Below are 23,226 nucleotides of genomic sequence, written 5' to 3' on the forward strand. Positions count from 1 at the left end.
CTGAATACTTGGGTGCAATAAAATACATTATTATCTTTCTATACATGCAAAACAATGGATATAAAATATTTCAATGATTTAAAAAATCTGAAGTTATAGATGACTCCTTCAATTCGTACAGGTGATAGAACACATGCATTGATGGATATATCATTTCCACAACGTCAACCACAGGTGACCATGCAGTTCTTAGAAATGATATTCAACATAGTATTGGCCTAATCTGCACTAGTAGATTTCCAAATGCATTACACATGCTGTAAAGAATACATTCATTCACTATTAATAGGTTAGGGGGAAATATTTACCTTGTGTAGGCTAAATCCACCATGATTTAATGGTATCACCATCTCCAATAAATTGCATTGTCAAAAATCATACATTTGTGAATAAAAAGGGGAAAAATCGAATTAATCAAGATTGTCAAATGTGTTTCCCAAAGTCCATGGACTATTGCATGTGTCCTCCTTTCTGCAAGATTTCGAAATTAGTTATTGTTCAATCAGTGTGAAATCTGAACACAGCTCAGACCTGTAAGTGATGGTTCTGCGCTTTGAACTTGAGTGATGAACTTGGACTTGGCTATAGGCTTTATCAATATAACGGGGCGGGGGGAACTGAGCTAGGCTCCCGGTGCACTCGCACATTGTACTAGCACATAGGATACATCCAATGCTATCCGAATGTACTACAGTAACCTTTCCATCGCTTTCTTCCGTTTTTTTCCGAAACTACAGCGTTCAGCGAATCACCCCATCACTGGCTGAGACTGTGAGCCCTGCCTCTTTTCTCATTGGACTGGACAGCCTATCCAAACTGTCAGCCCATGTGGCGTGGCTGGGGAGAGCATGTCAGACATTTAAATTAAATAGAGAAAGGGAATCAAAGAAGCGAGAGAAATTGGAAGGGCTAGGCAGGGAACGGGAAGAGCTCACGATTCCTCCCGAACAACTAGCACAGACACATCACAGGCAAGCGCGCTCTCACCGACGGAAGATAAGGGATTATCGAGGGATTTTTTGCTAACGTTAACCGTTTCTTTGCTAATATTTCTCTGATTTTGGTGGGTTCTACAGATATTAAAACACATAAATACAGGTAAGTTGTTCTGATATTGCTAGACTAGCAATGTTATAGCTTCTTCATCAAGTTAGCCGGTGAGATGTTCCCTCATCGTGATGACCGGCGTCGTAGCAATAAACAAACGAACTCCAAATGGATTTCCTCGATATCATCTGGCTTGTTTTTATCAATTACTACACTTTATCGTTACAATGTTCATACATTTTAAGAGTTACATCAGCTAGCTGACGTATTCTCAGAAATAGTGGCATTTAGCTAGGCCAGGTAAAGATTTTGGTCGCCTTCCCCTGCTTAGATGTTGCTTCCTCTAACCAATGGTTACGTGCAACGTCATCGGTCGTGTATCGACTGAAAGACTGCTATAACATGTTGTGGTTAGCTGCTACGTGAAATACCTAACCAAGCGTCTTAAAATCTGGCAGGCGTCAGCTAGGCCTGGGCAGGGAAACGCGCTCATAGGCTCAGGCGCAATTTCAATAGTGATGCCTGCCACTGCTAAGGCTAGCAGTTGAGTTGCTATATGGTCATCACTACCTGGATGCCAACACGTTTTAATCAACTACTATTCACTGATGCCCTGGCATTTATGGTTGATTATGCTTGGGACACCTCTATTATGCTGGCTAGTTATCCGTGTATGGCATGCTTGTGTCCCTGGTCTAAATTTGGGAGTAGCAGGAGATAATCGAGCATAGTTTATAAGTATTGACCTATAGGGCCCAGTAACAATGGTTTGATTAGCTATGCCTACATCAAAGGGTCATTAATAATTCAATTAATTTAGTTTTTTGGGGTGTTGATGCCTGGGATAGTATTGAATTGGATGCCTCTCCTTTTGAGAGGCTTTTTTCTGGTGCTGCTCTTTCTGATATATTTTTGGTTACATTTTCTGCATGGTTAGTAGGAGGTGAGCATGATGCATTTTGCGCATCCTCTTAGTCTAATTGCAAGACAGTAATTTGATGAGTCATATTGTAGAACTCATGCCTGTGTCTCTGAAAACAATCACTTTCACTGTCATTCAGCCACTGTCACCTTCTGAACTTCACTTAAAGGAAACTTTGAGTGGAAGTATCTTTTGGTATTTGTTTAATTAGTCCTTACCTTAAACTTGATTGCTGAATTGCAAAGCATTTTAGGACTGTATCAACAGTGGACTAATGAAACCACAAATACCAAAATATAGTTTGAGTGGTATTTTCCTTGAATATTTCAAATAGGCTTTGGCTAGTCCAAAAGGTTTAGCATGAATCTGAGGTTTTGTGCCTAAGACTTGGAAAAGAGAGCACCTAATCTAACCAGCAGTCTCTGGACCTTGTGGGCGCAGGGTAAGAGTTGAATACCCCTTGCTTACCCAGACTAGTATCGCATTAGAAATGGACATCAATGTTTGGTGAGCCTACCCATCCCAGCACCAGCCAGGACCCTAGCTCAACCTTGTTGCTGGAGAGCTACTATCCTGTAGATTTTCACTGCAACCCTAATCTAGCACACTTGATTCTAATAATTAGCTGGTTGATAAGCTGAATCAGGTTAGTTACAACTGGAGTTAGATTGAAAACCTACAGGAGGTTAGCTCTACAGGAACAAGGTATAGTCTCCCTGAGTGAACGGGCTGGTGTTTGTTTTGCTTACTTGACAGGCATGTAATCGAGGCACAGGATAAAATGTCCTGACTCCTAGAGATGGATGTAGTCTTTAACTTCAGCGGGATTTGTTATACATCATGTTATTGCTATGTATAACAACTCAGGTACTTTTCAGGTGTTTTAGTATCTATGTGACAAGTTGAGCCAAGTCAATTACCAGTATGTTCTATTTGAGGCAGGTGAAACTATGCTACTCTGGTGTATGACTTAGATTTGAACAGATTGTAACGACCCTGGGTTCATAAGTGCAGAAATCGACTCTGCCGCACGAGCATGCTTTTGCGGCACAGTCGATACCGCGCCGGACCTCGGGCTAGAAGGTCGAGGGTTCGAGACCTGCTCCCTGCTGTTTCATTACATTGGTGTCAGAAGTGATCGGACCTTGCATCCACAACAGTGCGTGTGCTTGGCCGGTGAGCGCGTTCCTGTAAGACGTAGAGTCGCAAGCTAGCGCGAGGACGCGCTCTTTGGAAGGAGGGAGTAGTGTAACGACCCTGGGTTCATAAGCGTGGAAATCGACTCTGCCGCACGAGCATGCTTTTGCGGCACAGTCGATAGCGCGCCGGACTTCGGGCTAGAAGGTCGAGGGTTCGAGACCTGCTCCCTGCTGTTTCATTACAAGCTGTAAAAAAAATAAACTTTTTTATATAGATTGTCAATAATCAATACTAAGAGGATAATCAATTGTAATCTGTACAAGAACACCATTATTCTCTTCCTGTACAGATGTTGGTCTGTGTCACTCCCTCATAGGTTGAGTTATTATATTACACAAAATGGCTGTGGAGGACAGCGGGAGATGGGAGGACAAACAGAAAAAATTACAGACAGACTGAGTGAGTGGGGGTGAGACCGATGCACCAAGAGACGGAGAGAGAAACACACACAGGAAGGCTGTGTGCTTTGTCATCCATGGCATGAGGTTACTGTACAGTAGTTGTCATTGTGTTGCATAAGTAGATATCCAACACATGTAATCAATCAAGGCTCTGCCTTACAGTGATGAGATTCAGGTCAGGTAGATGATAATCCACCTTAATCCCTGTAGGTTTACTAGGCTACTTTACTAACCTGCTCCTACCCAGCCCTCCATGGCCAGGCAGGGTGATACTCTATAGGCGGAGGAGTGCAGGGTGATTCTCATGAAACTTGCACTTGAGCCAAATAATTCCTTTTGGATCACTAAGATTAGATCTGTATTTTTCTATTTCATAAATGTTTATTTTTCATCTCCGAAACCTGCTTATTCTTACCGTAATCCACCAATATGTTGTAAATATTAAGAAAAATTTAATTTATACTTTAGCAATTTTGGCTTAATCTGATAGTGCCTTTTTTTCTTTATGCTTTAAGTACATTGTGTGGTTTATACACCCATATTTCTTGACTACTCCTACTTAATCACATAATTGATGTTTTACAAAAAATCTATACAATAGGTGTGAGCAGTGGTTCTAGTAAATAATTAGTTACCAGCACACCCATCATTATACATTAGAATTAACTTATTATCATTACCGAAATGAAGGTTCTCATTACCAAAACTGACCTAAAAATGATGTCGTAATGACAAATGTGTGTTTTGATAATGAGAGCCCCTTAACGCAATCTGCAAGTAATAGGAGACAGCAAACAATTGACCACATCGCAAAAGCCCATTCATGCCTCCAAGTTGGTAAGGTAATGGTTCTCTACGTTTTTTCCAATTTGAGCTTTTTTGTAATTTTGGTTATGAGAAGGTCAAGTGTCGTAAAGAGGGTGTTTGAGAATGAGATCCTCATTCTGAAGGCATATAAGTGAAGAAATTAAATGAACTTTTGCTCGTCTAAAGACAATTATGATCTAGATGATGCATCATGTGAATGAATTTATTTTTTTTACAGCAACTTCGTGTTAGGGTAATGAAAAAACATTTTCACAGACGGTGTTTTTGCGTAATAAGTGTTGTTTAATGTAAACTTCAACTAGTATACAATTTGTATGATTTTATGAACAGTACAGCAACATATCTGAATATATATATATATATACATTTGAATTTTTTTATTCATATAAGTTCGGCTTTTCTAAAGTAAAATTGTATAAATTGACCTGAGAATTTAATCCGGACACATTTTGGTAATGAGAATTTAGTGTGAAAATGTACAAAATTCAGGTGGAAATTTTATTTAAAAAATAAGACACTGTGCCATAAACGAGGCATCTAATCTTCAGATTGATACTTGATTGTTGCAGGTACATCATGGTTATCTAACTCAATTTGCCACAGCTATGGTTAAAAAAATAACTGCTTTGATGAAATCACTTGTTACTGTAGTATCACTGTGACTGTTATTTAGATCGCAGCCTATTAGTGAGAAGGTTGCTTCTCTGAACTTCTCTCACTAGTTCAACTGTCCTGTTTTCTTCAAGAGACTGTTTATCTACAGCTTCTGTTTAGCCTTCTCTCCTCTGTTGGATAATGACTGGCTAATCAAATCTAATTTTACCACATGCGCCGAATAGCACAGGTGTGGACCTTACCGTGAAATGCTTAGTTACAAGCCCTTAACCAACAATGCAGTTCAAGAAATGGTTAAGAAAATATTTTGAAATAAACTAAAGTAAAAGTAACATAATAACAATAACGAGGCTATATTCAGGGGGTACCGAGTCAATGTGGGGGGTACAGGTTAGTCGAGGTAATTTGTACATGTAGATAGGGGTAAAGTGACTATACATAGATAATAAACAGCGAGTAGCAGCAGTGTACAAAACAAAGGGGGGGGGGTCAATGTAAATAGTCTGGGTGGCCATTTGATTAATTGTTCAGCAGTCTTATGGCTTGGGTATAAGCTGTTAGGACACTTTTGGTCCTAGTACAGCCAGTGATGGCTAACTAGCACTTAGTGGCCCTGACCTGGCTGATTTTATGATGGTTTTATGTCTCTGTAATACAGGCAATAAAAGTCTAAAACTGTTGCAGCATCTGTTCTCACTTTTCAGTCTCTCTGAGGTGTGAGAGTTTAGGACGCAGTGCTTTGGCAAGAGCTGTATAGGTTCCAGTGCAATGTAGTTCTCAGCCCTATGTGTGTCCATTTTGGCTGCCCTTTGAAAACCAAGATGAGGATTTTAACCAGTCAACTATTTTCTGAAGAGAATGGCTTAGGCTAGGCCTAGTTGTTTTAATTTTATTTCCTCTTAAACAATTGATGGTTGTGTGTTATGACATCCTGGTACTCTTACAGATGCATGGCCACTGCTCACAGGAAGCTGACTTCTCAGCCAATAACAGTACCAGATGTGCAACTTCAAAGGCTAATTTCTCTGAACAGGGAACCCCCCCCCTAGTCAGACATAGAGAACTGATGCTGTATACTGGTTGTTGCGGTGGGATTGGCGTGGGGGGGGGGTTCCGATCATTTTATTGGATTCCTCATGTCTTACTCATTGTTACGAAGATTTATTGCCCAAATCCGATTGTTATGTATTATATTTATTATATGAATCGTATAAAATAAAGGGCCAATTTGGGTGCATCAAATTATATTTCAACAAAGTAATGTTTCAGGAATGAAAATTTTATCTGTTTTCTAACTACAAAAACAATTTCAAAACAATCTGAGATGGTGGGGGTCATGAAATGACATGGAATGACCCTACTGTATGTTATATGGTACGCTGTGTTATTGGGAAGGTGGGGGACTCTCAGTTCCATTCAAATATATTTTGTTGTCAGGGAATGTAGCTATGCTTCAGTGGATGGACACACTCACACACTGGCTAAAGAACTCACTGGGCTCTGTTTTCAGATGCTACACACACAGCTGCCAGTCATCTGGAGTTATGAAAATATGCTGCAGTCACAGTAACCAATTGCTTAATGTTATCATTAAAGAGGAACGGAGCGTGCTGTCCCTAGTTTGCTTTAGTGTCTCTGTACACATTTAAAGTTGGCCCATCGGACAGTGAGAGTTAACGTAGTTAACCAATTAAGAGTGGTGATGATGTAGGCCCACACTGGCTCACTGTCCGATGGGCTAACTTTAAATCTGTAAGGTGTTCTTCAATGTTGGTCCTATGCTCCCACAGGGTGTGCACTGTGCAGGCTTTGTTCTATCCCAGGTAACAAACCTATAGCCTTCTAGCCTATGAAGTGCGTGGTAATTTGAATTCATGCGGACCAGAACAAAAGCCCTGTAGCTTTCCAGGATTGAAGACCGAGGAGTGCTGTAACACTCCTATTAGGGGGTCATCAGTACTATAGGTGCTCGGTTCCACCAGCTGTATTGTGTTGGTGCCCCTGCCCTGCGCTAACAGTAGGCTGCTGTGTGTTCAACTAGGGAACCGTTAGCTACAACTTGGAGTAGAACGCTTCACTGCATCGCTCAGTGAACTGGGATAAACTGATTGGCCCCTGCCGTGTCATTGGTTGGCTGGCCTGCACGGAATGGCCTCGCCCAGGAACGAAGGTTCTGGGCTGGATGATGAGTTCACTCTCACACTACTGTTCATGCACTGCGACTACACACAAACATGAACACACACTGAGTATCTCCTCTGCTTCTCTTCATAAGCAGATGCAGATATCTGTTTCCCAGCCCAGTCTGCTGTCGCCTGAGGTGAACTGGCTTGTTGATCTAGAAAGCACCTTTTTATAATGCTGCGCTGAACATGACTTTGTGCTAAAGAGGCTTTCAGGGCTCGTTTCCACAGACCCACTCAGTGCTGCCTGGTCAAGCAGTCAAAATCTATTGTCAGTGTAAGACTCCTTGCAGGGGGTGAGGGAGTTTACAGTCGCAAGCAACTCTGTCAGAGCGTGGCTGCAAGCAATGAAATGTTTCTGTGGGGAATGGGAATTCTCCCATAGGGTCGTTTTGTCTAGACTTTTATGTCGCCTCCTCTCTCTGTCTCTTTCTTAATTTCTCCGAATTCTTTCGGTCTCCTTTTCTCTCCCCTACTTAGAGTTCACAATTTTCTCAGGCTGTAGTTTTCTGATCATTTGTGACACTGCTGCCATCGTGCACCAGTTATTGTTTAAGAAACTACAGTAATGTGCATAAAAAAGGTTAAATGAAATTAACCTCTAACTAGGATTGTAACAATACCAGTAGCCTATATCCGATAATTTTTTTCAGGGCAACAAAAAAAACACGAGGCAGACAAGTCTTTTTCAAATATTGTGTGCTATAGCTTGGAAAATAAACACATGTGACTGGGTGACAGTATTGTTTTTGGTTGCCCGAAAATGCAAATTCACTATTTACATGCAGAAGTGTTATATATTGCCTGCACATAGGCAAGATCAGCACTGGACTAATTTGTATTTTTGTTGCTGTCAGTCAAATACATTCTCATAGAAGGCTCATCTAGCCTGACTGCCATAGTCTTCACATTAAACAATGGGGAGGAACCAGAAATATCAGTTATAGACTACTGGAAATCTTGGTAGTTTCATTTAAATAAATAAAATGAACCTGCCCAATTGGGAAACCTCAGAGCATGCTCAACTTGCGTGACTGCCTGGGGAAAGTGAACTAAGCAATAGGACAACCCTTTATGTCAATCCCTGCTTCTAAGTATGGTGATACTGGTATCTTCTCAACCCTACATCTAACCCAATCTCTTACTCTTCTCCTCTTTCCTCCCACAGTAGCCCTTTTATTCCCAGGATGGAGGAGATTGTTGTTGCCGGGATATCGGGACGGCTTCCTGAGTCAAACAACCTCGAGGAATTCTGGGAGAACCTCTTCAATGGGGTTGACATGGTAACAGAAGATGACCGAAGGTGGAAGCCAGGTGAGACCCCGTGACCTTTCCATGACCTGGATGTGATTATGACCCATAAACATCAGATATGTTGTTGCTGTTTTTATTTGTTTCTTTGAACTCTGAAAGGACTCACAACAATTTCAATTTTATTTTATATAGCCCTTCGTACATCAGATAATATCTCGAAGTGCTGTACAGAAACCCAGCCTAAAACCCCAAACAGCTAGAATGCAGGTGTAGAAGCACGGTGGCTAGGAAAAACTCCCTAGAAAGGCCAAAACCTAGGAAGAAACCTAGAGAGGAACCAGGCTATGAGGGGTGGCCAGTCCTCTTCTGGCTGTGCCGGGTGGAGATTATAACAGAACTATGCCAAGATGTTCAAAAATGTTCATAAGTGACAAGCATGGTCAAATAATAATCATGAATAATTTTCAGTTGGCTTTTCATAGCTGATCATTAAGAGTTGAAAAACAACAGGTCTGGGACAGGTGGCGGTTCCATAACCGCAGGCAGAACAGCTGAAACTGGAATAGCAGCAAGGCCAGGCGGACTGGGGACAGCAAGGAGTCACCACGGGCGGCAGTCCCGACGCATGGTCCTAGGGCCCAGGTCCTCCGAGAGAAAGAAAGAGAGAAGGAGAAAATTAGAGAGAGACAAGATTTTCAAAATGTTCATAAATGACAAGCATGGTCAAATAATAATCAGGAATAAATCTGTTGGCTTTTCATAGCCGATCATTAAGAGTTGAAAACAAGCTTTGAAAATCTGACTGACACACAAGCTACCTTGCATCACAGTGTAAACTACACCGTAAACTGATGAGTAGCTCCTATCATAAATTGGGTTGCAGATTTGAACCAAAACACACATTGTAGACCAATATTTCATTCGAACATCTGCCACAAATGATGTGGGTGTACTGCCTAGTCATAGAATGTTACATCAACCACATGATAGGAAATACCTCCCCTTGACCAAAGACCTGGTTAGCTGTACTTTTCTTTTGCATCACCATCAATGTGGGCAGGTTAATGAGTAGAATGCTTCCTCCAGTCTTTACTGACCCGTTTGTCAGTCATATATATATATATATACTCAGCAAAAAAAGAAACGTCCCTTTTTCAGGACAATGTCCTTCAAAGATAATTCGTAAAAATCCAAATAATCCAAATAACTTCACAGATCGTCATTCTAAAGGGTTTAAACACTGTTTCCCATGCTTGTTCAATGAACCATAAACAATTAAGGAACATGCACCTGTGGAATGGTCGTTAAGACACTAACAGCTTACAGACGGTAGGCAATTAAGGTCAGTTACAGTTATAAAAACTTAGGACACTAAAGAGGCCTTTCTACTGACTCTAAACACCAAAAGAAAGATGCCCAGGGTCCCTGCTCATGTGCGTAAACGTGCCTTAGGCGTGCTGCAAGGAGGCATGAGGACTGCAGATGTGGCCAGGGCAATAAATTGCAATGTGAGACGCCCAAGACAGCACTACAGGGAGACAGGAAGGACAGTGGATCGTCCTCGCAGTGGCAGACCACGTGTAACAACACCTGCACAGGATCGGTACATCCGAACATCACACCTGCGGGACAGGTACAGGATGGCAACAACAACTGCCCAAGTTCTACCAGGAACACACAATCCCTCCATCAGTGCTCAGACTGTCCGCAATTGGCTGAGAGAGGCTGGGCTGAGGGCTTGTAGGTGTGTTGTAAGGCAGGGCCTCACCTGTAACAAGTTCGCCTATGGGCACAAACCCACCATCGCTAGACCAGACAGGACTGGCAAAAAGTGCTCCTCTTTGAGGAGTCGCGGTTTTGTCTCACCAGGGGTGATGGTCGGATTCGTGTTTATCGTCGAAGGAATGAGCGTTACACTGAGGCCTGTACTCTGGATCGATTTGGAGGTGGAGGGTCCGTCATGGTCTGGGGCGGTGTGTCACAGCATCATCGGACTGAGCTTGTTGTCATTGCAGGCAATCTCAACGCTGTGCGTTACAGGGAAGACCTCCTCCCTCATGTGGTACCCTTCCTGCAGGCTCATCCTGACATGACCCTCCAGCATGACACTACCACCAGCCATACTGCTCGTTCTGTGCGTGATTTTCTTCAAGACAGGAATGTCAGTGTTCTGCCATGGCCAGCGATGAGCCCGGATCTCAATCCCATTGAGCACATCTGGGTCCTGTTGGATCGGAGGGTGAGGGATAGGGCCTTTCCCCCAGAAATGTCCGGGAACGTGCAGGTGCCTTGGTGGAAGAGTGGAGTAACATCTCGCAGCAAGAACTGGCAAATCTGGTGCAGTCCATGAGGAGATGCACTGCAGTACTTAATGCAGCTGGTGGCCACACCAGATACTGACTGTTACTTTTGATTTTGACCCCCCCCCTCCCTTTGTTCAGGGACACATTATTCAATTTCTGTTAGTCACATGTCTGTGGAACTTGTTCAGTTTATGTCTCAGTTGTTGAATCTTGTTATGTTCATACAAATATTTACACATGTTAAGTTTGCTGGAAATAAACGCAGTTGACAGTGAGAGGATGTGTCTTTTTATGCTGAGTTATATACACCTTTCTTGATACACACAGGAAACTGTTGAGCATGAAAAACCCAGCAGCGTTGCAGTTCTTGACATAAACCGGTGCACCTGGAACCATACCCTGTTCAAAGGCACTTAAATCTTTTGTCTTGCCCATTCACCCTCTGAATAGCACACAATCCATGTCTCAAGGCTTAAAAATCCTTCTTAAACTCGTCTCCTCCCCTTCATCTACACTGATATTGAAGTGGATTTAACAAGTGACATCAATAGGGGATCATAGCTTTCACATGGATTCATCTTGTCATGGAAAGAGCAGGTGTTCTTAATGTTTTCTATACTCGGTGTATCATTTTTGATTATGTGAGCTAAACAAAAAATGTATGTGTGTGTGTATATATATATATTTTATAACTAATGTTCTTGTCCCCACTACAACAAAAACATACTTAAATACATTTAATATTGTCAATTTATTTGAAACACTGTAGAACTCTATTCATTCCTATGGAGGACTGCTCCTACTGTGGAGTGTCAATATGGCTGACCGGTGGCTTCAAAGCCTCTCAATGGCCCATACATAGCATCAGCAATCCTCATGCTATACACATTGATCACTACCCACATGAAGTAACCCACATGAACCCAAACGAGCGCTGGTAGCCGTTAGCTGTACGATGAGCCTCTGATGTGTAAGAGGTGCTCTGTAGTCGCTGAAGGTGACTTGTCAGTCTGCTCTGCGCTGCTCTGTTTGCCGTTGCTTTTCACCACCTAGCTGAGGAGCTGGGCTGTTGGCACTGTTACTCCTTGGCTTGTCTTGCTTAGCTTCTCTTTCTCCTTCCTCTTTTTTTCTCGTACTCATTCTGGCTCTGCCTAATTCACTCCGTTTTTCTTTCTTGCTCGGTCTCTCTTCTTCTGCCTTTCTCCCCATATTTTTCTTCTTAGCCCCGTCTCACCTTCCTAGCTGTCTCGCTCTCTTACTCCCTCATTAGCTTGGTTTCTCTCTCTTTTCTGTTTCCTCTCTCTGTGAATAGCACCTCTCATCAGTCAGTGCCTGGCAACCAGCTAAAGCTCGCATTCATGTACTAAAAGGCTCTGGGTGAACGGCGCCCCTAAGACCACACACCACAGGAGAGGTGGGAAAAGCAGGGATAGGGGGAGGGAGGAGAGGAAAGGAATGGAGAAAAGAAGAGGGCAAGGGGATAGGAAAGGAGTGGAGAAAATAAGGGAGGAGAGGAAAGGCTCTTGTTTGCTGTCTGCATAGAATTACTGAGAGGAAGGAATAGTCCTGCTTTAGATTGTGTGTAAAATGATCACATGAATTAATATGTTCACTATTACATTCATAGGGGAATTATTCAGGTTATCCAGTCATTCAGTGACTACAGGTAGAACACAAGTTGTCTGGGTAAACCTAGTTATCCGGTTCTTTATCCCTCAATGCTCCACGTGTCATTCCCATTCATTCCCAGGTCTGTACGGTCTTCCAAAGAGGAACGGCAAGCTGAAGGACATCAGTCGGTTCGATGCTGCGTTCTTCGGGGTCCACCCCAAACAGGCCCACACCATGGACCCCCAGCTACGCCTCATGCTGGAGATCGCCTACGAAGCCATTGTAGACGGAGGTGAGGAGAGGGGTGTTGAGGGTTGGATGGATGAGTAGATTTTATTTGGGAAAACTGTGTAAAGATACCAAGTCAAATGTATTTGTTTATTTGGATCCCAATTAGCTCTTCCTATCACAACAGCTACTCTTCCTGTCGTCCACACATTTAGATTAGATTACCCACATGTCACAAAGTTAATGTTTTAACTTTTTATAGACCTGTGGGTGAGATTCATTGGTGTAATGTGTGTGTGTGTACAGGTCTGAATCCGACGGAGCTGCGTGGCAGCAGGACAGGCGTCTACATCGGGGTGAGCGGCTCGGAGGCGGGCGAGGCTTTCAGCAGAGACCCTGAGGAGTTGCTAGGATACAGCATGACGGGCTGCCAGCGTGCCATGTTCGCCAACCGACTCTCCTATTTCTTTGACTTCAACGGTACGATCTCATCTAACACGGCAGTGGGTTCTCTCAAGCAGTTTTGTCACATGGTATCAATTGTCTTAATCTATCCCTAACTCTACAGTCTCCTGTGTTTTGGTCTCCTCTCCCTGTCCCTCTAGGCCCCAGCACAGCCATCGACACCGCCTGCTCCTCCAGCCTACTCGCTCTGGAGAATGCCTTCAACGCCATTCGCCACGGCCACTGTGACGCCGCCCTGGTGGGCGGGGTCAACCTGCTGCTCAAGCCAAACACCTCTGTGCAGTTCATGAAGCTGGGCATGCTCAGTCCGGAAGGAACCTGCAAGTCCTTTGACTCCTCGGGTAAGAGAGGGAGAGACCTGGATCGTGTTCAGAAAATCACAATGTACAGAACTAAATGTTGAAGATAAAATGCTTCTCATGCTGAAAGCACACCCACATACAGCAGCACTATTTCCTGGTCCGACCCTGAAAGCACATTAACGTTACTTCCTGGTGCGCTCCTCTCTGTGTTCCCCTAGGGAACGGGTACTGCCGTTCAGAGGCTGCGGTGGCGGTACTGTTGACAAGACGTTCCATGGCTAAGAGGGTTTATGCCACGATACTCAACGCTGGTAACAACACTGACGGATACAAGGAGCAGGGTGAGCCTACACCCCATTATAACACACGGAGGGTACCTGCCCTGTCTGGAATGGATCTCTAGGCATAGCCCCTATCCCGAAGGCACTGAGGCAGACCTCACAAACCTAGGATTGTTTCCTGGTCTGATATACATCTCCAGCCCCTACCCCTTAACTTTCCCCAGATCTATAAGGATTTGATGACTGTAAGCAACATGGTCATATTTCTGCATAACCCTCTGGAAGGTTACGTACGGTTTCCACTATATTTCTCTCACCAACGTGTGGCCTGGCTTACGTAAGTGTACTGTAAATGCCAAGCAGTAGCTCAGTAGAAACTTTATTTTTGTGGAGAAACAATTCAGTTGCATTTCCCATAATGTCTTTTGGCCTATTGCCCAATAGGTTGTGAGGCCTCACTGACCCACTATGACGTACCTCTTGGAGAAATAACACCACTTTTGAAGTCTCTATTCAATATAACAGGCCCGCTACACTAGATGTGTAACTTTTATCTAACATGAGACACTCCTATTAATTTAAACGAACCCTGGGCATATGCAGCATGGCTCCATGAGAGGCTTGTGTTACTCAGCATAAAATTACACTCTGGTTCTATTTTCAAGAATTTGACGCGTGACACACGCCCGAGAACACTTGATAAATTAGTGGCTTTGCTCACTCTGGCAAAAAGTTCCACGTCCAGTGTGGCAGCTAAAAACCTAGTGTTTTCCTGACGCCCCAGTGTAGCTCCCCTGTAATCTGTGTTTTGTGGTGTAATCTAGCTAATACCCGAGCAGTGCCAGCTCCAACTCTTTTTGAAATATAGACCTATTAATGTGGTGTAATCGACACACACACACACACACACACACACACACACTAACCTTTCCCCCAATCACTCCTCACACACTTAGCACTGCAGGCATGTGTTTATATACGACCTGGCTGAAGAGGAGACACATTCTCTGGAGTGTAACACTGGAACACACACACGCTCAACATTTTAGGATGTTCAATACCACACTTCACTCCCATGCCCCCTCCCTCTGCTCTGCCCAGTTTGTCTGTCTTTCTGTCACACGCAACAATAAACACACTCCCAGACTGGTGATCCAGTCACAGCATACCAGCCTGCAGTATTTACCAGTCAATTTGAAGTGGATGACTCTTGGATGATTAGGGTACAAGGGCACCATGAGCTAATGGCCCTGTAAACAGTGACATAGCTCTTAGCCACTCCGGGGTGACGTTTCCCAAGGTACAGGTCTAGGATCAGCTTTCCCTCCATCACCCCTAGCCTTTACCATTAGTGTGGTAAATGCTAAACTGACTCGAGATCAGCGTCCAGGGGCAACCTTACCCTTCACCGCTCTTAGCCACTCGTGGTACTGCACGTCGGTGACATTTGTTATACCAAATTACCTAAAAGTCCTCTGAATGGCTACAAAATAATTGTTTAAATTAAGTGATGTATTGATTGGTGTGTTCTTCCCAGGTGTGACGTTCCCCTCGGGTGAGATGCAGCAGCGGCTGGTACGTTCTCTCTACCAGGAGGTCAACATCACACCTGACCAGGTGGAGTACATTGAGGCCCACGGCACCGGGACCAAGGTGAACACACACACACACTCCTATCTATCTATATACACACACAACACTTGATTCATTGTTGTTGGATCATATCACCACCACACCCAGTAATGTAATGTTCTGTGGAAGGTGTTTTGTCACATTCCTCCCCCTGATACATCTGGTTCCCTCAGTATGTTTTCCCCTGGTGACTTCTGTCTTTTCTCCCAGGTCGGCGACCCGCAGGAAGTGAATGGCATTGTCAGTGTGTTCTGTCATTCAAAGCGTGACCCACTGCTCATTGGCTCCACCAAGTCCAACATGGGCCATCCAGAGCCTGCCTCTGGCCTGGCTGCGCTGGCCAAGGTAAGAACTGGAATGGTCTGGGCTAACCTCTGTACAGGACAAAAAAGTGTTCTAAAGTCCCAATATGTGCAGGCAAGCCCAGCACTAACACACTTTTCCATCCGTCTCGCTCCTCTCCCTCCATATTTTTCTCCCTGTCTCTCTCTCTCTCTCTCTCTCTCTCTCTCTCTCTCTCTCTCTCTCTCTCCCAGGTTGTGTTGTCTCTGGAGCGAGGTGTGTGGGCTCCCAACATCCACTACAACAGCCCCAACACCGACATCCCTGCCCTTAGTGACGGCCGCCTCCGCGTCGTCAACGAGCCCATACCAGTCCGCGGCGGTATTGTTGGCATCAACTCCTTCGGATTTGGCGGCTCTAACGTTCACGTGATCCTCCGCCCCCCTGGTTTCAACACACCAAAAAGCTTTAAAGTGCCCCCCAAGACCCCCTCTGTGTCCTCTCAAGTACCCAGGCTCCTCCAGGCCTGCGGCCGCACAGAGGAGGCTGTCTCCGCCCTCCTCAGCAAGGGGAAGGAACACTCGGGCGACGACAACTTCCTGTGTCTGCTGAACGAGGTGTCCGGGGTACCCACGGCAGGGATGCCCTACAGGGGCTACACTCTGATTGGCTCCAAGGAGGATGTCACAGAGGTCCAGAAGACTGAGGCCACGCCCAGACCGTTGTGGTACATTTGCTCAGGTAAGAGAGAGGACAGGGGTCAGGAGACGAGTTTCTTCAAGCCTCAGCCTAATGGTTAGTGTTAGGATTGGGGGCCGGTTAATGAGATCCAGGATCTGTGGTTAAGGGTAACTTCTACCTCGAATGATGAAAGCAGGGGTTTAGGAGAAAGGTGTGTGTGTTAACACTTGTGTATCTCTCAGGTATGGGCACCCAGTGGGGTGGGATGGGCCGCAGTCTGATGCAGCTGCCAGAGTTCCGCGAGTCCATCTTGCGTTCGGACATAGCATTGAAGGACACGGGGATGTGTGTGTCCAGTCTGCTCATGGAGGCAGACGAGAACACCTTCGAGGACACCGTCCAAGCCTTCGTAGGCCTTGCCGCCATACAGGTACAGCAGAGCAGCCATCTTAACTAAGGGCAAATCACAATTTTTAGAGGGTGGAACACCATTTTAACTAACATTGGGGGGGGGGGCTGAAACCAAAAAGGCTTTGGCAATATGACTGTATTGTCTGTTATTTGCACAGACAAAAAGCACACAATGCCTCTGCCATATCAAAAGCAATCATGAAGATAACCATTTAAGATGGTCCTGTATGGCTCAGTTGGTAGAGCATGTGTAAAAATGTTTGCATGCATGACTGTCAGTCACTTGGGATAAAATCTGCTAAAAGGCATATAATATTTATATTATTTTAGTATGCTCATAAAAGTAACCGCTGTCTGTCTGTCCTCCTCTCAGATCGCCCAGATTGACCTGCTCCAGAAGCTGGGTCTGCAGCCGGACGGCATTGTGGGCCACAGTGTGGGAGAGCTGGCCTGTGGCTACGCAGACGGATCCCTCAGTCACAGTGAGGCTATCCTGGCAGCCTACTGGAGAGGGAGGTCCATCAAGGAGGCTAACCTGCCCCCCGGGGGCATGGCTGCAGTCGGTAAGGACCAAAAAGAGAGGGTGTTTGTTTTGAATTGCCAGCTACCACCCGGTAATCTACCATGCACCTTAGACTGTTACCCTATGTACATACAGCCATTGAACACTGGTTGCTTTAATCATGTTTACACTTTATATGTATATACTGTATTCTAGTCATGGCTCAGCCTATATAACTTTTTGTATTTATAACTTCATTTTTATTGCTAGGTATTACTGCACTGTTGGAGCTAGAAACTCAAGCATTTTGCTGCACCTGAGATAACATCTGTGTATCCACCAATAAACTTTGATTTGGATTCATTTGTGTTGTGCTCGCTGATTCACTTTTTTTCTCTCTCCCTCTGTCTCCCCACCCTCCTCTGTCTCAGGGCTGACATGGGCAGAGTGTAAGGCTCAGTGTCCTCAGGGTGTGGTTCCAGCCTGTCACAATGCTGAAGACACCGTCACCATCTCTGGCCCTGCGGTAACACATTTTGGTTCAAATCCTTGCATCTATCAATAGCATTATGCGCTATTTTTAAATACCCTTTTTTTATATTATTGAGACCAATTCTGTCTGTAAGCTACATTTTGTCCTGTAAAAGCCTGACACGGTGCACTTGTTTTCTGTATGCAGGAGGCAGTGAGTAGGTTTGTATTAGAGCTGAAGGAGAGTGGTGTGTTTGCCAAGGAGGTTCGTAGTGCTGGTGTAGCCTTCCATTCTTACTACATGGCCTCCATCGCTCCCGCCCTGCTGGCCGCTCTCAAGAGGGTAAGATGACGTTTATGACTGTGTGGCTCAGTCCAAAACCTAACACTTTTTAAAAACTTTTCAATTCAGATAGGGAATTGAAACTAAATGCATGAATTGAAAAAACAGACTGCTTTCCACCTGCCTGGGAATTTGAATTTCAAGTCATCTGCCAAATATACTGAATCTCCATCTCCACTCTCTTTGTAGGTGATCAAGGAGCCTAAGCAGAGGTCTGCCAGGTGGATCAGTACATCTATCCCCCAGAAGGACTGGGACAGCCCGCTGGCTCTGTACTCCTCAGCAGATTACCATTGTAATAACCTGGTCAGCCCTGTCCTCTTCCAGGAGGGCCTGAGCCTGGTGCCTGATAACGCTGTGGTGGTAGAGATAGCACCACATGCACTGCTGCAGGTTAGTATACACAGAATGTAGAAACACACACAAACATAGGATGGCCTGATAAGACTGTGGGGTTCAAGACCGCACCACACACTGTTCACACAGGCTATAGAATTGTTTTTACCTTTATTTTACTAGGCAAGTCAGTTAAGAACAAATTCTTATTTAAGAGAACGCTGCGCCACTCGGGAGCTGCAAGAAACACACACACACACTACTGCTGCGAATACACAAACACACAGTGCCACAATGTGACAATTTTCTCCTCTTAGAAACACACACACACACACCAACCTCTGACAAAAATGCAGCATACTTGTCATCATTACTGTGTGTAACCTTGCTCTGTCTCCCCCTGCAGGCGATCCTGAAGCGCAGCCTGAAGCCCACGTGTTCCATCCTGCCCCTGATGAGGAGAGGCCATGCCAACAACTTGGAGTTCTTCCTCTCTCACATTGGCAAGGTCTACATGAACGGGTCAGTACCTGCTGCTGACACACCACGCCTCTGATGTCATCATTATGCAACTGATTCTATTCTCAACCTACTTTAGCTTAAACACACAGCTTTAACTGGTGTTGTGCATATTATTTTCCCAATACTGCAAGATGGCCTTCACACCTTACTTTGCCATTCTTTTACTCTTATGCTCTCTGTTAGCCCTTAGTACAAGCTAAAACATGCATGTCAAAAAGCTATATTTGGGTCAGATGTCTCAATACCAAGCATCTCTCCTTTGTGTCCAGGATCAACGTGGACAATAAGCAGCTGTACCCATGTGTGGAGTACCCGGTGCCTGTGGGCACCCCTCTGATCTCCCCCCTGGTGCAGTGGGACCACACCCAGACCTGGGATGTACCCAAGGCTGAGGACTTCCCTGCTGGTTCTGGAGGGTCCACCTCAGCTACCATCTATAACATTGGTGAGAGACATACAGTACCAGCCAAAAGTTTGGACACCTACTCATTTCAAGGGTTTTTCTTTATTTTTTACTATTTTCTACATTGTAGAATAATAGTGAAGACATAAAAACTATGACATAACGCATATGGAATCATGTAGTAACCAAAAAGTGTTAAACAAATCAAAATATCTTTTACATTTGAGATTCTTCAATGTAGCCACACTTTGCCTTGGTGACAGCTTTGCATACTCTTGGCACACTGATACATTATAGACACAGAATACACACACCCACACAGACAATAACATAGTTGATCTCTCCCCCCAGACATGAACCCAGAGTCTCCAGACTACTATATGATTGGCCACTGCATCGACGGGCGTGTCCTGTACCCGGCGACGGGTTATCTGGTACTGGCCTGGAGGACCCTGATGAGGAGCCTCGGCGTTGTCATGGAAACCACCCCTGTCACCTTCGAGGACGTCACCATCCACAGGGCCACCATCTTACCCAAGACCGGTGAGGGAGGGACGAACGGTGAAGGGAGGGGAAGAGTTTGATCCTTGGTTGTCTGTCACATCAAGGGTGTCTATTTGGGTTGTCAATCTTTTACTGTGGTTAATTTATGACCTTTCTTCAATGTGCTTTGTCTCGCTCCCTTTTCTCTTTTACTCCTTCCCCTCGCTGTCAGGTTCAGTCCAGTTGGAGGTGCGTCTCATGCCCGCCACCAGTCGATTTGAGGTCTCTGAGAATGGCAACCTGGCTGTCAGTGGTACGCATATTGTATACTCCTATAAGCATCCGAGATAAATGTTTGATATGTAAAGGATGGTTTCTATGTGCTCTGTTACATGGTAATAGCTAGTGTGTATAGACTCATTCAATCTGTTACATATTATAAACTGGGTGGTTAGAGCCCTGAATGCTGATTGGCTGTGGTATATCAGACTGTACCATGGGTATGACAATTATTATTTTATTTTTTACTGCTCTAATTACGTTGGTAACCGGTTTATAATAGCAATAAGCCACCTCGGGCGTTTGTGGTATATTGCCAATATACCACGGCTAAGGGCTGTGTCCAGGCACTCCGCGTTGCTTTGCGCATCAGAACAGCCCTTAGCCGTGGTATATTGGTCATATACCACACCCCCTCTGGCCTTAATGCTTAAATAGCAACTAGTATATACAACCATTCAAGGTCTATGACATAGTCTGTATTACTATAAACTCTACATGCTTTCTCCTTGGTCCTCCTCAGTCAGTCACCTATCCCATACTTCTCTCTGTCTGTGCAGGCAAGGTGAGCATTCTGGAGGACGCTGCTCTGGACTCATTCCACTCTGAGATTGGTAAGCCTGTCACCGGGGATGATGGTGACCCCAAACTGCGCCTGACAGCCCATGACATCTACAAGGAGCTCCGTCTCCGCGGTTACGACTACGGCAAGACTTTCCAGGGCATCCTGGAGTCCAACAATGCAGGTGTGTGTGAGAAAAAGTTAAACCATTGTGAACCTCTTTATGAAATAGTTGCTACCCAGTATTAAGAGGCTAAGGTGGCTAGTTGTAGATTGTACAATAAGTTATTTTCCTCAGTTATTGGTTGACTGGTTTCCCTCTGACCCTGCTCTATCCTTGTCTCTGGCTGTAGGTGACAGTGGGAAGCTGCAGTGGACTGGTAACTGGGTGACCTTCCTGGACACCATGCTGCAGATGATCGTGGTTGGCCTATCAGGACGCAGCCTTCGTCTGCCAACGCGGATCCGCTCTGTGTGTGTCGACCCCACCGTCCACCAGGAGAGGGTCACTGAATACGGAGAGGGTGAGAAAGGTATTGAAATAAAACATGTACACAGGCCCACCACAAACACACACTTGACTCACTTAAGCATGCGGTTTAATTTTTTAAACTGTTTTTCTACCTTTTCTCCATTACCTAGCCGTGGTCGTCCATGTCAACCGTTGCCTTGACAACATTGTTGCGGGAGGAGTGCAGATCTGTGGTCTCCACGCCACGGTGGCACCGCGTCGCCAACAGCAACAGAGCCCGCCCACCCTGGAGGAGTTTTTGTTTGTGCCCTACCTAGAGACAGAATGCCTGTCAGCCAATGAGAAGCTGGGAGACCAGCTCAAGAACTGCAAAGGTTAGAGTTCATGTTTGTTGGCTACCTTTATCATCCAGACAGTGGGAAGTCATTTTGCTTTCAGATTCAATGTTTAAAATCAGTTAACATTTTTTAATAATAGGTAGCAATCTCTTTGTATTCTCTCTTTCTACAACACATACAAAAAAATTCAAAGGAATGACGGTGTCACGACATGTAAGGACAATGAAAACAGAAAAGTTGCAAATCTAATGTCAAAGAAAGGCAGATCTTACTTCACATTTTGTTAGTCTAAAAGGCCATAGTACTAAATTGATTACCCTCTGTCTGACCCTTGGTTCATGCATCTCTCCAGGTCTGATCCACAAGCTGCAGAAGAAGCTGGCTCCTCAGGGCGTTAAGCTCTCCATCCCTGGTCTAGGGGGGGTGTCTAGCCCTGCTGTCCCCAGCCCTGAGCCCGCTGAGCCTGGCTTGCTGCGGCTGCTGTCCCTGCTTTGTGGTCTAGAGCTGAACGGTAACCTGCGGTCAGAGCTGGAGCAGACTGTTGAGAAGGAGAGGGGTTGTCTCCTCCAGGACCCCCTGCTACATGGCCTACTGGATGGTCCAGCCCTCAGACACTGCCTGGACACAGCCCTGGAGAACACTACCCCCGGGAAGATCAAAGTCCTGGAGGTGAGAACAAAGATGTGATACATCAGTGGTCATGAGCGCTCTCTCGCCCTCCTCTCTAACCCCTGCTCTGTCTCGCCCCACCTTAGGCCCTCTCCAACGACGGCCATCTCTTCTCCCGTGCCGTGCCCCTCCTTAACATCCAGCCCATGCTCCGCCTCGACTACGTCGCCACTGCCACTACCCTCGACCTCCTGACCCCCCACCAGACCACCCTGGATGCCATGGGGGTCACCTCAGCCCAGTGGGACCCCCAGCAGGGCCCTGTGCCCGGGGGTGCAGTCGGTGGAGCCGACCTGGTGGTGTGTAACCACGCCTGGGGTCCCCTGGGAGCTGGGGCTGAGGTAGTGGTGGGGAACCTGGCCTCAGGGGCCAAGGAGGGGGGCTTTGTGATGCTCCACACCCTGCTGAAGGGAGAGACGCTGGGGGAGATGGTGGCATTTCTCACCTACAAGGACAGCCAGAACAACCAGCAGAGACTGCTCTCCCAGGTCAATTACACTGCAGTGGAAAACTGATACCCAGATGAATCCTTAGCCCCCAGCTTCCCTTCAGATATTAAAGCAGGGCCACACATTACACTATTAGCTTCAGTCAGTGTTTAGTGAGTGAGGATACATAAACTGGCCATACATATAGTCTCATTTGTGACAACATTTTATTACCTATGATGTCTAATCCTGTCATTGTTCTCTTCTCTAGACTGAGTGGGAGAAAGCCTTCTCTGATGCGTCTCTCAACTTGGTGGCTGTCAGGAAGTCCTTTTATGGCTCTGCCTTATTCTTGTGTCGCCGTCGGTTACCCAGCAAACTGCCCATCTTCCTGCCTGTGAACAGCATGGACTACCAGTGGGTGGACACACTCAAGGTGAGGGAAACGTCTGTATGTCTGTCTGTGTTAATAACTCCTTAATGAGTGCTTATAAGCCCTTATAACTCTCCCCCCCCCCCCCTCCCCCCCCCCCCCCCCCCCAGGCGACTTTGGCTGAGCCCTCAGACTCTCCGGTCTGGCTGACTGCTACCCAGGGCCACTCTGGGGTGGTGGGCATGGTCAACTGTCTACGCCAGGAGCCCGGGGGCAGCCGCATACGGTGAGACTAAAGCCTGGTCTGAAAAAAAAAAACATGGCCCGTCCTCTTCCCCTTGACACTTGACCTGAAAGGATTGGTATTAGCAGTTTTAAAAGCACAGTAGTGTATATATT

The 23,226-nt window shown here is 45.5% G+C and overlaps 1 protein-coding gene across 3 annotated transcripts in view; it reads left to right on the forward strand.

The window, feature by feature from the left end:
• Positions 1-752: 752 nt before the first annotated feature.
• LOC129828887 (fatty acid synthase-like) overlaps positions 753-23,226 on the forward strand; it is a 31,456-nt gene continuing 8,982 nt past the window's right edge. The window contains exons 1-25 of one of the 3 annotated variants that reach the window (XM_055890167.1): positions 753-1,098; positions 8,365-8,510; positions 12,504-12,656; positions 12,899-13,072; positions 13,198-13,398; positions 13,578-13,700; positions 15,178-15,293; positions 15,483-15,617; positions 15,809-16,295; positions 16,478-16,665; positions 17,020-17,209; positions 17,580-17,674; positions 17,828-17,962; positions 18,152-18,355; positions 18,705-18,820; positions 19,090-19,265; positions 19,575-19,766; positions 19,939-20,019; positions 20,546-20,731; positions 20,901-21,071; positions 21,190-21,393; positions 21,710-22,026; positions 22,113-22,514; positions 22,726-22,890; positions 22,998-23,113. In XM_055890167.1, the coding sequence (XP_055746142.1) occupies positions 8,384-8,510; positions 12,504-12,656; positions 12,899-13,072; positions 13,198-13,398; positions 13,578-13,700; positions 15,178-15,293; positions 15,483-15,617; positions 15,809-16,295; positions 16,478-16,665; positions 17,020-17,209; positions 17,580-17,674; positions 17,828-17,962; positions 18,152-18,355; positions 18,705-18,820; positions 19,090-19,265; positions 19,575-19,766; positions 19,939-20,019; positions 20,546-20,731; positions 20,901-21,071; positions 21,190-21,393; positions 21,710-22,026; positions 22,113-22,514; positions 22,726-22,890; positions 22,998-23,113 (4,454 nt within the window). In that variant the 5' untranslated portion in view covers positions 753-1,098; positions 8,365-8,383. Of the gene's footprint in view, positions 1,099-8,364; positions 8,511-12,503; positions 12,657-12,898; positions 13,073-13,197; positions 13,399-13,577; positions 13,701-15,177; positions 15,294-15,482; positions 15,618-15,808; positions 16,296-16,477; positions 16,666-17,019; positions 17,210-17,579; positions 17,675-17,827; positions 17,963-18,151; positions 18,356-18,704; positions 18,821-19,089; positions 19,266-19,574; positions 19,767-19,938; positions 20,020-20,545; positions 20,732-20,900; positions 21,081-21,189; positions 21,394-21,709; positions 22,027-22,112; positions 22,515-22,725; positions 22,891-22,997; positions 23,114-23,226 lie in introns of all 3 variants that reach the window. The other 2 variants (XM_055890165.1, XM_055890166.1) reach the window with 2 other exon arrangements.

The sequence above is a fragment of the Salvelinus fontinalis genome, chromosome 30, assembly GCF_029448725.1.
Source record: "Salvelinus fontinalis isolate EN_2023a chromosome 30, ASM2944872v1, whole genome shotgun sequence".
In the NCBI taxonomy this organism is placed as follows: domain Eukaryota; kingdom Metazoa; phylum Chordata; class Actinopteri; order Salmoniformes; family Salmonidae; genus Salvelinus; species Salvelinus fontinalis.